This window comes from Pan paniscus, chromosome 4 (assembly GCF_029289425.2).
Source record: "Pan paniscus chromosome 4, NHGRI_mPanPan1-v2.0_pri, whole genome shotgun sequence".
NCBI classification, from domain to species: Eukaryota; Metazoa; Chordata; class Mammalia; order Primates; family Hominidae; genus Pan; species Pan paniscus.
In genome coordinates, this window is record NC_073253.2 from 152394268 (window position 1) to 152409495 (window position 15228).

A 15228-nucleotide genomic window follows, 5' to 3' on the forward strand; every position below is an offset into this window, starting at 1 on the left:
CTCCAGACTTTCCCAGAGCTTTAGAATAGAGGGAGGTTAGGTCTAGCTGAAGATGGGCTGGGGAGGGAGGAACTAGGAACAGCTCATTGCAAATTGCTCTGGTGTTTTACAAGATGCTAATTTTTCCATAGAGACAGTAATGAGCATATCTTTTTTGTTTTGTTTTATCTTGTTTTGTTTGAGACAGTGTCTCACTCTATCACCCAGAGTGCAGGGACATGATAATGACTCACTGCAACCTCAACCCCCCAGGCTCAACTGATCCTCCTGCCTCAGCCTCCTGAGTGGCTGGTACTACGGGCATGTGCCACCACACCTGGCTAACTTTTAAAATTTTTTTGTAGAGACAGGGCCTCACTATGTTACCCAGACTGTTCTTGAACTCCTGGCCTCAGGTGACCCTCCTTCTTTGGCCTCCCAAAGTGTTGGGATTATAGGCATGAGCCATTGCTACTAGCATTTGCTAGTAGTTTTATGTACTTTTTAAAAATTCTCTTAATTAACTTAATGATTCAGAGACTATTCTTATGTCGCTTTTGAAAAATGAGGCAACTGAGAGGTTGAGGCACTTGCCTCAGGTTGCACAGCTGGTAAGGAATGAGGTTAGGATGCAAACCTGAGTCTGCCCTACTTGAAAGCTCCAGTTCTCCCCTACTCTGCCTTACCAGAGGAGAAAAGTGAAAACTGCTATTTTTTTAGAAATGTGGAGATGTCCTTTCCCCATGGGTAGCAGACACATAACTTCTCATCGACACATCTGCTGGGCTAGTCCAGCAGCAAAAGAGCCAATGTTGTTGGAGCAAAGAGGAGTGGCTATTCTGAGGAACCAGGGAGTGTGTTCCACCTTTGCAATCCAGCATAAGCATTGCTCAGTCAAATGGGACAGAAACAAAGCTCTGCGAGGCCATGGCTTGGTGAAATGGTTCACACAATTGATTTTCCAGCGCTGAGTTCAGGGAATGATAGCCTTCTGTGGAAAGTCCCAGCAAGTGCTAAGCCAGGAAGCGTAGTAGTTAGGTTATCAGGCTCTGGAGTCATAGAGTGGAGCTTGTACGCTGCTCTTCTACGTATTAAGAGGGCTGGCCTCTGTGAACTTCAATTTTCTCATCTGTAAAATGGGGAGATAATATGTTGTAGGATCGTGATGAAACAGGATGGAGTGTTGAGTGCCTGGAATATAGAAAATTTTCAAAAATAGTATCATTTTCATGTTTTTTCCTGCTTCTCTCTTTGAAACTTATAATCCAAGGTCTATTTCATACAAAATATTAACATAAAAAGCCGCCCTGCCCCCTCATCTATCTATCAAGCAATGCACATTTATGGGAAACCTGATGCTGACCCATTTGTAAACAACCTGTTTCTGGGTTGGGGTTTTGTACATAGCAGAGCAGCTCCTTCTCTGTGAGATCTATTGAAAGTCAGCCCTTAATACAAGGGTTTGTTAACAAAGAGAGAAAGAAAAAGAAGGAAAGAAAGAAAGGAAAGAAGAAAGGAAAGAAAGAAAGGGAAGAAGAAAGGAAAGGAAAGGGGAAAAGAGAGAGAGAAATAGTAACATAAAAAGAAAAAAGATATAAAAGCTGATTGCACAAGCTTACCCTTGTGAAGATTTGTAAGCATCAGCATCTTGAATTGTGTCTGACACGTGTCAGATGCTTGGGATGAAACATCAGACTATGAGGATGGCATATCTTTGAACGTGGCCAAGAAAAGAGACGAGGGTAAGCAAGGTCCCGTGACTTTCGCCCCAAGTAATGCAGACAGAATAACAAGTAAGAATGAGAGCAGGTTGTACTTGGCCTCTCCCTTTCTCTGGTGGCTTTTGTGTGGTTTCCTTGGAAAGTTTTACCCTGGCATTTTTCAGAAATAGCACAGTTGTTTGGGATGATTATAGGCAATCACCCTTTCCCAGAGACTGAACTGTGTCGGGCTCATTGACCAGCCACTCCCCAGGGACCAACTAGGGAGGACATAGCTGGTCCTGCTGTTTACCAAGTATTGGATTGTGTGAGATGCCAGAAGAACCAACCTCAGGGTCTTTGGAAAGACTGACCAACCAGTCAGGATGGATTGTGGTGGTGGATCCCAAGCACTCATTTGGGAATGAGAGTGACATTGATGGTGGAACATGAAATCCATCCCAACAGAAGAGCAAGCCTGAGAGCAAGCTCATCTGACAGCCTGTTAAGGCACAGGCACAAAGGAGGCCATGTGAGTTGGGAGGAGAACTCCTCCTTGGAAATCTTGGAGTCTCGCTGTCCACTAAGGTAACCACTAGCACCTGAAGTCTACTGGCATATGGGTCTACTGAGCACCTGAAGTATGGCAAGTGCAAATTGAGATATGCACAAAATATACAATTTCAAAGACTTAAGTACAAAAAAACTCATTAATTTTTGTGTGGATAACAATTTTTTTAATATACTACAACCAAGTAAGATTTTATTTTCACAAATGCAATGTTGGCTCACTATCCTAAAGTCAATTAAGATAATATACAATATTACTTGAATAAATGTCAAAAAAGAACATTTCAATAAACAAAGAAAAATATTTGACAAATCCAACACTCTTTGTGATAAAACCCCCAGTACACTAATAGAAAAAAAATTTTGAGTCTTGCACAAAGTCATCTATGAAAACCTACAACTAACATTATACTTAATGGTGAAAGACTGAGTGCTTTATCTGTAAGTTTGGGAACAAGACATAAATTTCCACTTTTTTTTTCTTTTTTTTTATGGAATCTTGCTCTGTCACCCAGGCTGGAGTACAGTGGCACGATCTTGGCTCACTGCAACCTCCACCTCCTGGGTTCAAGGGATTCTCCTGCCTCAGCCTCCCGAGCAGCTGGGATTACAGATGCGTACCACCATGCCTGGCTAATTTTTGTATTTTCTTAGAGACAAAATTTTACCATGTTGGCTAGGCTGGTCTCAAACTCCTGACCTCAAGTAATCCACCTGCCTCAACCTCCCAAAGTGCTGGGATTACAGGCATGAGCCACTGTGCCTGGCCAGTTTCCACTTTTAACACTCTATTCGACACTGTTCTGCAAGTACTAGCCAGATAAATTATACTATAAAGTGAAATGAAATTCTCCAGATTGAGAAAAAAAAGTAGAACTCTTTTTCATTGCACACCACATAATTTTCCACAAAAAAAAAAAAATTGTAAGGAACTTCCTAAAAACCCACTAGGACTATTAAACAAATTCATCCATGTCAAAAGATACAAGATCAACATATAAATTAATTTTTTTAACTTTTATTTTAGGTTCAGAGGTACATGTGCAGGTTTTCATATAGGTAAATTGCATGTTGCAGGGGTTTGGTGTACAGATTATTTCATCACCCAGGTAATAAGCATAGTACCCAGTCAGTAGATTTTCAATTCCCACCCTCCACCCTCGAGTAGGTGCAGGTATCTGTGGTGCCCTTCTTTATACCCATATGTGCTCACTTTTTAGCCCCCACTTACGAGAACATGCAGCATTTGGTTTTTAGTTCCTGTGTTAGTTCACTTGGGCTAATGGCCTCCAACTCTACCCATGTCGCTGCAAAGGACACAATCTCATACTTTTCTATGGCTGCATAATTCTCCATGGTGCATGTTTACCACATTTTCTTTTCTTTTCTTTTCTTTCTTGAGACAGAGTCTTACTCTGTCACCCAGGCTGGAATGCAGTGGCACGATCTCAGCTCGCTGCAACCTCTGCCTCCCGAGTTCAAGCAATTCTTGTGCCTCAGCCACCCAAGTGCCTGAGATTACAGGTGTGCACCATCATGCCCAGCTAATTTTTATATTTTTAGTAGAGATGGGGTTTCACCATGTTGCCCAGGCTAGTCTCGAACTCCTGGCCTCAAGTGATCTGCTGCCTTGGCCTCCCAAAATGCTGGGATTACAGATGTGAGCCACCATGCCTGGCCTCACATTTTCTTTATTCATTCTTTTGTTAATGGGCATTTAGGTTAATTCTATATCTTTGCTATTGTGATTAGTGCTGTGATGAACATATGTGTATATGCGTCTTTATGGTAGAATAATGTATATTCCTCTGGGTATATACCCAAGAATGGGATTGCTGGGTCAAATGGTAATTCTGTTTTAAGTTCTGTCAGAAATCACCTAACAATTTGAAATGATAATATTTTAGATATTGGGTTAAACAAAATTTATTGTTAAAATTATTACTTGTTATGTTTTGCATTTTTGAATGTGCCTACTGGAAAAAATTTTAAGTTACATATATGGCTCATGTTACATTTCTATTGGACAGTATCACTTTAGAACTTCACATAGAATTTTTATCCCTGTTCACAGTTCCAGTTAATATTTGCCTCCACTATCTGCCCTCATCACAATGCTGCTAGGCTGTTAACAAGCCAGACTTACCCAGTATTTTTCTACCCCAGGATTTTGCCCTGGCTACTTGCTCTACCTGGGATGCTCACTCCCCCAGACCTTCTCCCGGATGGCTCCTGTTCGACTTTTTGGTCTCTTCTTAGATGCCCTTTCTTTCTCCGGAGAGGTCTGCCTTGGCCACAGTTTGGTCACATCGACTGTTCTATTCTCTTTCCAGCACTTCTTTGTTTTGTCTGCCTTCCCAAGTATACTACGAGCTCTGTGAGAGTCTATCATGTTCATCTGTTCATTTCCTGAACTCAGAATAGCACCTCACTCATAGCTGGCCCTCCATAAATATTTCCTGAATGGCTAAATGTACTAGCCTTAAATCTGTTTAAGATTGTTTAAACTGTGTTCCAACCTGACACCCTTTGTTTTGAGCTAATTAAGCTCCACTGAGGGCCAGCCACTGCTGGGCACTGGGTATATGGGAAGATGCCCTGGTCTCTGACCTTAGGGAGCTCAGGACCTAGTAGGTTCCAAAGACAAAAATGTCAGCAAATGGAGTTGTCATATCACATGCCATGAGCCTGTTGTTTTTATTTCACTATGCATGCCCTAAAGAAAGAACCCAACAGAGGTCAAAACACAGCAACCTCAAGCTCATGCACCCTGTTTACCAGTAGCTGCAGACAGTTCTTGAAAAGGCAGCTCCGCTGTGCTCTACTATTTGTGAAAAACAGGTTAACCATTCCAAAGAACTGTGATTATGGTCAGGACCAGAGCAGGCATTTCTAACAGTAAATGAGAAGATAGTTTGAGCCCAAAGGGCACGTTTGCAGAGGCTTTTGCGGGAAGACAAACCTCCTAATTTAGCATTAGCCTACAAAAGCAAGTTCTAGACTGATATGTAGAGCAGACACTCATTTTCCTTTATATATACCCTATAAATGTGCAGGGAAAAGACAAATATACTCCAAATGATTAACCTTGGCTACCTCAGGGTTATGGGGAAGGGTGGGATAATAACACACTATAAGTATTTTCTTCACATGCCTCTGTAGTATTTTGTTTTGTTTGTTTGCTTGTTTGAAACCATGTCCTGCTGAGTCACCCAGGCTGGGGTCGACAGCACCATCACTCTCACAGCTCACTGCAGCCTGGAACATATGGACCCAAGTGATTCTCCCACTTCACCCTCCCAAGTAGCTGGGACTACAGGTGCACACCATGAGGCTTGGCTAATTTGTGTAACTTTTTGCATTGTCTCACTATGTTGCCCAGGCTGCTCTCGAATTCTTGGGCTCAAATGACCTCCTACCTCAGCCTCTCAAAGATCTGGGATCGGCTGGGCATGTTGGCTCATGCCTGTAATCCCAGCACTATGGGAGGCTGAGGCGGGCAGATTGCCTGAGCTCAGGAGTTCCAAGCCACCCTGGGCAACATGGTGAAACCCCATCTCTACTAAAATACAAAAAAAATTGGGGACCAGCGCAGTGACTCACGCCTATAATCCCAGCACTTTGGGAGGTTGAGGTGGGTGGACCACAGGGTCAGGAGATGGAGACCATCCTGGCTATCACGGTGAAACCCTCTCTTTACTAAAAATACAAAAAAATTAGCTGGGCATGGTGGCACATGCCTGTAGTCCCAGCTACTCAGGAGGCTGAGGCAGGAGAATCGCTTGAACCCAGGAGGTGGAGGTTGCGGTGAGCCGAGATCGCACCACTGCACTCCAGCCTGGGCGACAGAGCAAGACTCCATCTCAAAAAAACAAAAAAGAGAAAAAAAAAAAGATCTGGGATTACAGGCATCAGCCACCATACTGAGCCTCTACAGTGTTTTTATTTGTCACAATAAACATAAATAGATTTTGTACTTTCAAAAATGGATAAAGTTGTTTTTACTTAAAAAACTAAAAGCCAAACACCACAAAGCTTTCCTGTATTTGATAGGGTCTGCTTCTCGCATCTTGAATTTTTTTTATCTCAGTTCTGTTCCTCAGCTACTAAATCAAAGATCAGCTTCCGGGCTGAGGACCCAAAAACAGGAAGTAAAGACTGAATTCACTTTGGGAGAATTTGATGATGCAATGGGTCCCTGGATACAAACCAAGCACGCTCATATATCACAAATCTCTTGCGATAGTTAAGGTTTCCTTAACTTCTTTAATTGGGAAGGTACCCTTTATTGAGGGCACCTGTTATAAGCCAGTTAATTTGTTTACATCATCCCATTTTATTCCCCAATCAACTCTCAAAAGGTAGGTATTATCCCCACTTATCAGATGTAAAAACCAGGGTTCTGGGAAGTTTAATGAATTGCCCAAAGTCACAGAGCTCTTATAGTAAGAGGCAGAGACCTACTTTGAACATAGCTTTCCCAAACGTGTGCTCATTTCACCATCATTTGCTACCTCCTTAAAAGAATAAGGTAGAATGGGGTTTGGGCCACAATCCTGAACACCATAATCCCAAATATTGAAATACAAAACATAAAAATACCCAAAAATATAATTCTGGAAAAAATAATTTTAAAAACTTTTTAAAAAGACATTTGTTTACATTTTAAAGTGGATTTATTTGAGAAACATATAAAGACATGACGAAACGCTTCATAGGCCACTTTGTGCAATAAAATAGGCAATAATAATATACATTTTTTTGCAAACATAAACACCCAAGTATACTAAGGACAGTCACATGGGTATAACAGTTATGAGCAGACAAACTGTATTCCTAAAGAAACAGCTGGTATTCAAGGGGAACGCCTTCAGCTTTCGCCCATTCAGTATGATGTTGGCTGTAGTTTGTCATAGATGGCTCTTATTATTTTGACGTATGTTCCTTTAATATCTAGTTTATTGATAGTTTTTAACATGAAGCAATGTTGAATTTTATTGAAAGCCTTTTCTGCATCTATTGAGATAATTGTGATTTCTGCCTTTAGTTCTATTTATGTGATGAATTACATTTATTGATTTGCATATGTTGAACCAACCTTGCATCCCTAAAGCCTACTTGATCATGTAAAAAAGGATTAGCCTTTTTTTTTTTTTTTTTTTGAGTCAGTCTTGCTCTGTCACCTATGCTGGAGTGCAGTGTCATGATCTTGGCTCACTGCAACTTCTGTCCACCTCAGCCTCCCGAGAAGCTGGGACTACAGGTGTGCACCACCATATCCAGTTAATTTTTGTAATTTTTTGTAGAAACAGAGTTTCACCACGTTTCCCAGGCTGGTCTCGAACTCCTGGGCTCAAGTGATCCACCCTCCTCAGCCTCCCAAAGTGCTAGGATTACAGGCATGAGCCACCACGCCTGGCTGGATTAGCTTTTCGATGTGCTGCTGGATTTGGTTTGCAAGTATTTTGTTGAGAATTTTTGCTTCGATGTTCATCAATATTGGCCTGAAGTTTTCTTTTTTGTTGTATCTCTGCCAGGTTTTGGTATCAGGATGATGCTGGCCTCATAGAATAAGTTGTGGGGGAGACGCTCCTCCTCAATTTCTTGGAATGGTTTCAGTAGGAATTACATTGGCTCTTCTTTGTACATCTGGTAGAATTAGGCTGTGAATCCATCTGGTCCCAGGCTTTTTTTGGGTGGTAGGCTATTTATTACTGATTCAATTTGGGAGCTTGTTATGGATTTGTTCAGGGAATTAATTTCCTCCTGGTTCAGTCTTGGGAGGGTGTATGTTGTCCAGGAATGGATTCATTTTTCTAGGTTTTCTAATATGTGTGCATAGAGGTGTTCATAGTAGTCTCTGATTATTTGTATTTCTGTGGGGTTAGTGGTAACATCCTCTTTGTCATTTCTAGTTGTATTTAATTGGATCTTCCTTCTTTTCTTCTTTATGAGTATAGCTAGTGGCCTATCTATCCTATTAATTGTTTCAAAAAACCAACCCTTGGATTCATTGATCTTTTGAATGATTTTTTATGTCTCAATCTCCTTTGGTTCAGCTCTGATTTTGGTTATTTCTTTTCCTGTATCTTAATTACAGAGGTTATGACACAAATGTATACATTTGTCAAAACTCACTGAAATGTACATTGGTAAATTTTATTATATGTAAATTATACTTTAATAAAGCTGATTTTTAAAACAAAAAAACTAATATGCAATATATTTCACCTTCAAATTTTTTTAAAAAAGAAACAGCTTATATAACCATGGTCATCTGAAATACTATGATAGACAACCTAAGTCTTTTAATGAGATTAATCAAAAACAGCAGAAGAAAATTCTGTCCCAACTCTCAGAGACAGACTAATTTGCCTTCAGTATTTGTTCTCTTAGGGTCCCTGGCTGATTCAATGGTGTCCACCAACACTGAGGGCAGATCTCCCCCATCTCGCCCATTCTGATACACATACTAGTCTACTCTAGAAACACCCTCACAGACACACCCCAAAATAATGCTTTATCACGTATCTAGATACGTCTCTTTTTTTTTTTTTTTTTTTTTTTTTGAGTCTTGCTCTGTCGCCCAGGCTGGAGTGCAATGGCATGATCTCCACTCACTGCAAGCTCCGCCTCCCGGATTCACGCCATTCTCCTGCCTCAGCCTCCAGAGTAGTTGGGATTATAGGCGCCCGCCACCACACCTGGCTAATTTTTGTATTTTTAGTAGAGGTGGGGTTTCACCATGTTGGCCAGGCTGTCTCGAACTCCTGATCTCAGGTGATCTTCCCGTGTCGGCCTCCCAAAGTGCTAGGATTACAGGCGTGAGCCACCATGTCCAGCCTTAGATACTCCTTAATCCAGTCAATTTGACACCTAAAATTAAGTCTACAAGTCCACCCCTTGTCGATTTGGCACCCATACATATCTTAAACGACACGTAATTTCCAAATGAAGACAATAACAAAGTAATAGTTCTGCCTAACAAGATGCAACTAACATAATGAGGCTATCCTGTGTACAACAGAAAATTCACTAATCGTGATTTTTGAGATTTTAGATGTTAAGGACTTAGACTTTAGGGATTTTTATCATTCAGGATTTCAGCATTCAGGACTATGACATTCAGAATCGTGTCTTTTGGGATTGATTGGTAGTGGGTATAATGACGTATTTTGCAACTGGTTCCATAGCTGAATTCCATAGCTGAATTCTCAACGGCAGCTCAAATCTAGGTACCTGTGAGAGGCTTCTTCCATCCAGAAGCACTTTCCTAACTGTCTTTCCTTGGAGCCTGATAGACCACCAATGGAAGTTGTTCCATTGGCTAAAGCATCAAATCCCCTGAGATCCATTCTCCAAGCACAAGGATCCTTAGAAATAGGTAACATGTAACATCATTATAAATCACAAATACCATCATGTGAATTAGTTATCAGGGAAATACAGCTAGCAAGTTTCCAAGGAAATGAGACACAGGCCCAGTAGTATTTGATGGGGAAGTTGGGGAGGACATGGAGAAGGGATAGTTGTAGAGCAGAGTCAGGAATGTCCTTTGGGAGTGTCATTGTGGGACTGCGGATAATTAAAGGACATGGAGAAGCCAGAGGCAGAAAAAAAAAGGTGCCACTAAGGGTATGCACCACAATCCAGGTCAGGTCCGAGCTCAATTACTATGCTAATATGGTCATGGATAGACACAGAGAAGAGAAAATTGTCATATGTGTGTCCATGGATTTCTCTACGCATCTCAGCTACAAGTTCTGCCAATGCTGCCATTTGTCACAAGGGCAGTGGGGTACATGACCCCGTGTCTCACTGAGTGGAAACCTGTCACCAAGAAGAAGACTCTAAAGGCATGTGTCCCCAGGAGTCTGCTCAGAGTGTTTATCCCACACTTAGGGCCAGGAGGCAGTTTTGGATATTTGGTTTGGAGGGTTGGAATTGGTTTAAAAAGCCAATGGATCTTATCTAGCAGTAGATTTCTGGAGCAATCTGGACAAAAATATTGTCTTCTTTCTTACATGAATGGGATGTTCTTCTCTCCCCACAGAAGAAGCGCACGCTGAAGGGGTCCATTGAGCTCTCCCGAATCAAATGTGTTGAGATTGTAAAAAGTGACATCAGCATCCCATGCCACTATAAATACCCGTTTCAGGTAAGTCCATCAGGTGGGTAGTTCCCCATTCCCTGGACCGTGGTTAAAATCTTCAGTCACAGCCGGGTGCAGTGGTTCAAGCCTGTAATCCTAGCACTTTGGGAGGTTGAGGCAGGCAGATCACGAGGTCAGGAGTTCAAGACCAGCCTGGCCAACATGAAACCCCATCTCAACTAAAAATACAAAAAATTAGCTGGGCGTACTGGCGGGCGCCTGTTATCTCAGCTACTCAGGAGGCTGAGACAGGAGAATTGTTTGAACCCAGGAGGCAGAGGTTTCAGTGAGCCAAGATCGTGCCATTCACTCCAGCCCGGGCAACAGAGTGAGACTCCGTCAAAAAAAAAAAAAAAATACTCAGTCACTGTGAGAGAGGGTGGACACGGATGACTCTCTGCCTCTCTGCTCCAAGGTTAGGACTTAGACAAATCCCATTAGGAAACGTATGTGTTCCTTCCATCAGTGACATTTATTTGTTAATTCTTTCACTTATTGAACAAAAATTAAGCACAAAATCTTGAAAAGGTGGTTATTCCTTATACCCCTTTCCCTCATGTCTTCTCTTCCTCAAGGAAAGTCCTAATTAGTGAAGGAAGAAATAAAGCTGCTATCAGGGGCCCAAAACCTAATTGCTTTAAGTGCAGTTTACCTGTGATTTGAGGCAACATATTGCAATTGCTGGGTATGAATTGCTTGGAGATTCTGAGGCAAAAAGATTCAGATTTTATAATCTGAGAACTATCTGGAATCGCACTGTCTAGTACAGTAGCCACTAGCCACACATGGATGTTCACATTTAAATGTATTAAATGATATTAAAAATTCAGCTTCTTAGTCACACTGGGCACATTTCACATGTTCAATAGCAGGACATGGCTGGCAGCTACTGTACTGAAACAGCACTGGTTATAGAATGTTCCTATCACTACAGAAATTTTTTTTTTTTTTTTTTTTTTGAGACAGAGTCTCACTCTGTCACCCAGGCTGGAGTGCAGTGGCGCAATCCTGGCTCACTGCAACCTCCACCTCCCTGGTTCAAGTGATTCTCCTGCCTCAGCCTACTGAATAGCTGGGACTACGGGCGTGTGCCACCACTCCCGGCTAATTTTTGTATTTTTAGTAGAGACGGGGTTTCACCATATTGGTCAGACTAGTCTCAAACTCCTGACCTCGTGATCGATCCGCCTTGGCCTCCCAAAGTTCTACTGAACAGAGCTGGTGGAGGGTATCTTTAAAGTCCTTATCTTATATATGAATCTTGGCACTTCTGGCTTCAAAGGCATGGATATCTCCTTGCACATCCCAGGGTACCATTCTTGCTTGCCAACCTGAGGGATGAACATATTTTTAACATGGCATAGAAAAGAACTCTTTTTCTACTAGAAAAGTGACCCTCATGAGTTGGAATTTTGAGGACTGAAAATAAAAGGAATAGCACGTATTTTTCAGTTGTTCAAAATCCCAATGATAATGAGTGCCTAAAAGAGAGGTGAAATATAAAGAAGACTGCAGTTTAGATAACAGTATTGTACCAATGACAATCTCTTGGTTTTGAAAGATGTGTTGTGGTTATGTAAGATGTCATCAGTGGAGAAAAGTAGGTGAAAAGTACACAGGAACTCTGTACTATTTCTGGAACTTCTTGTGAGTCTTAAACTATTTCAAAATAAGAAGTTTTCAAAACTCTCATTGCACATTTGTCATATAATATCTTTCTCTTCCATGTGCCAGATATATTTTTTTAATCACTAAAAACTTAAGATGAGAAATAAATGTGCTTTCTAGTCAAGAGGAGAACTTTCTCCTGCTGTCTTAGTTTAGCGATTGCTCTCTTGGGGCATGGAATCTGAGACGAGCAGCTGAAACTGCTTACCCTGTGTTTTTGTAGCACCCAAACACCTGGATAAAAAGGATACTGGCCCCCTAATTACCCAAATGTTTGCCTATATGACGATAAACACCCGAGACCCCACTCTCAGCTCAGTAGGTCTGCTGTCAACTATCTCCATGCACGCTGCTCACCTTGAACTCTGTGTGTGTGTCTCCAGGTGGTGCATGATAACTACCTCCTATATGTGTTTGCTCCAGATCGTGAGAGCCGGCAGCGCTGGGTGCTGGCCCTTAAAGAAGGTAATTAAACTCCTTTGCCATTGAATCACTAACACTCTTGATCCTATAGTAGGGTTGGGTTCCACAATAGAATAGAGTGTGGTGGGAGAGCAGCTGATGGCTGATTTCTCTTCTGGGGTTGGTGGAAGTTCCCAAGTTTTCATCCTGGGCCCAGGAGGCAATAACTGGTATCATTCAGGGATTGACCAAATCCAGCCTGCTGTCTGTTCTTGTCAGGCTCTGAGCAATATTTGTATATAACTCATTTCAAATAGTTTAATAAGTACCTACATAAGATGCTTGATTTTGTCTCATGGTCAGTAAAACCTAAAATATTTACTGTCTGGCCTTTTAAGAACAAGTTTGCCAACTCCTCGTATGGTATGAAGAAGCAGAGCATAGGCCCTCATGTGAGATGACCTGGGTTTAAATCCCAGTCTGTCACTTGCTATGTACACTTGGGTGAGTTCCTTAATTGCCTGTGCTTCAGTTTCCCATCTGTTTAAAAGGAAGAAAAGGAAGGGATAACAGCACCTGCCTTTGGAGCTGATGTGAGCAAAGTCCTAGAAACTAGGTTGGCCCATAGACAGCACGCAATAAATATCAGCTAGCTTTCAAGCTTTTCAGACCATTGGTAAGGGTATTTCTTAAGCCTTACCTGCCTGATGGCACAGTTAGAGGCAGCAGTGTTTAAGCACATGGGATGTGGAGCCAGGCATGAAGGTGAAAATCCCAGCTCTGCCAATGATTAGCATGTGACCCTGGGTAAGTTCCTTGACCTTCGTGTGTCTCTATAAATTTTGACTAAAAACAGTCATGGAGCTGTTGTGAGAATTGAATGATTGAGGACTTAGAAAAATACCCATCTCAAAGAAAGCCCTGGATCAATGTTACCATTATTGTTCTTTAGCCTGAAGCACTGGATGTGTCAGAAGATCTGGGTTCAAATACTAATCTGCCTCTACGAAGCTATGAGGACCAAGGATAAGCAAACTATTTGTTATCTCTGGAGCTGCAATTCCTCTATCTGAAAAAAATGAGAATAGAAATACAAGTTGTATCTTATCCCGAGGTTGTTGTGAGCCTTAAATGGGTTATGAGCAGACAAGTGCTGGGTGAATGGGGAAGTGCTCTCCGTTCTTACAGTCTTGGTACATACAGCAAACACAAAAGTAAGAAGTAATCAAAATGGGCTGGGTGCAGTGTCTGACACTTGTAATCCCAGCACTTTGGGCAGCCAAGGTGGGAGGATCACTTGAGCTCAGGAGTTCAAGGCTACAGTGAGCCATGCTCATGCCACTGCACTTCAGCCTGGGCAACATAGTGAGATCTCATCTCTACTAAAAATGAAAACATTAGCCAGGCATGGTGGCACATGCCTGTGCTCCCAGCTACCCGGGAGGCTGAGGTGGGAGGATCACCTGAGCCTGGGAGGTCAAGGCTGCAGTGAGCCAAGTGAGCTGAGCCTGGGTAACAGAGCAAGACCCTGTTCTTACCCCACCAAAAAAAAAAAGAAGAAAAAAAAGGAATCAAAAGGGCCCCAGCTATGGTCATTGGCCATTTGCCCTCTGTGAAGGGATTTTATACACAGGGTGTTAAAACTGGAAGGAATATTAGAGATTAGATATCTAGTTCTGTGGTTGGTTCATTTATTTATTTATTCATTGAGACAGTGTATTAGTCCATTTTCACACTGCTATAAAGATATGCCCGAGAGTGGGTAATGTATAATGAAAAGAGGTTTAATTGACTCACATTTCCGTATGGCTGGGGGGCCTCAGGAAACTTACAATCATGGTGGAAGGTGAAGGGGAGGCAATCACCTTATTCACAAGGTGGCAGGAGAGAGAATGACAGAAGGAGGAACTTGCCAAATACTTATAAAACCATCAGGTCTCATGAGAACTCACGTATTATCACAAGAACAGCATGGGGGAAATACCCCGTGATCCGATTACCACTACCTGGTCTCTCCCTCAACACGCAGGAATCATGGAGATTACAATTCAAGATGAGATTTGGGTGGGGACACAGAGCCAAACTATATCAGACAGGGTCTCACTCTGTTACCCAGGCTGGAGTGCAGTGGCACAAGCATGGCTCACTGCAGCCTCAACCTATTGGGCTCAAGTGATCCTCCCACTTCAGCCTCCTGAGTAGCTGGGACTACAGGTGCATGACACCATGCCCAGCTAACTTTTTTCTCTTTTTTTGGTAGAAAAGGGGTCTCACTATGTTGCCTAGGCTAATCTAGAACTCCTGGACTCAAGTGATCCTCTTGCCTTGGCCTACGAAAGTACTGGGATTACAAGCATGAGCCAGTACACCCAACTCTGTTCTGTGCCTTATATATGTATTTGTTTCAGTAGCAGACCCCCCTTTTTTTTCCAACCAAAATCTTACTTCAAAGCCACAAACCTAGAAGGGAGAAAACCAAAGTGGCTGTGGTTAAAGGTAGGAGAGGTGGGGGGTGGTAATTCCACCTTCTCAACCTTCTCATTACCCTTAAGGCACCTTTGTAGAGCTCAGTGTTTAACAATCTCATTGCATAGCGGGGGAAACTGAGGCTCAGATAAGGGTTTGCCCAATTTAAGAACACAAAACTAATGCAAGGCAGAGCCAGACGCAAGCCTAGATGTGCTGATGCCTAAATGTAACATGAACTACCCCAGTAAATAGCACAGTGCATTTATGCGCTCAGATCAACCCATGCTT

General features: G+C 42.2%; 1 protein-coding gene across 2 annotated transcripts in view; it reads left to right on the forward strand.

Annotated features, from left to right (window-relative positions):
* The window catches only part of ITK (IL2 inducible T cell kinase), an 85746-nt gene that overhangs the window by 29392 nt on the left and 41126 nt on the right, over positions 1-15228 (forward strand). For both annotated transcript variants that reach the window (XM_055112829.2, XM_003818979.5), the window contains exons 2-3: positions 10303-10407; positions 12453-12534. In XM_055112829.2, the coding sequence (XP_054968804.1) occupies positions 10303-10407; positions 12453-12534 (187 nt within the window). The remainder of the gene's footprint in view (positions 1-10302; positions 10408-12452; positions 12535-15228) is intronic.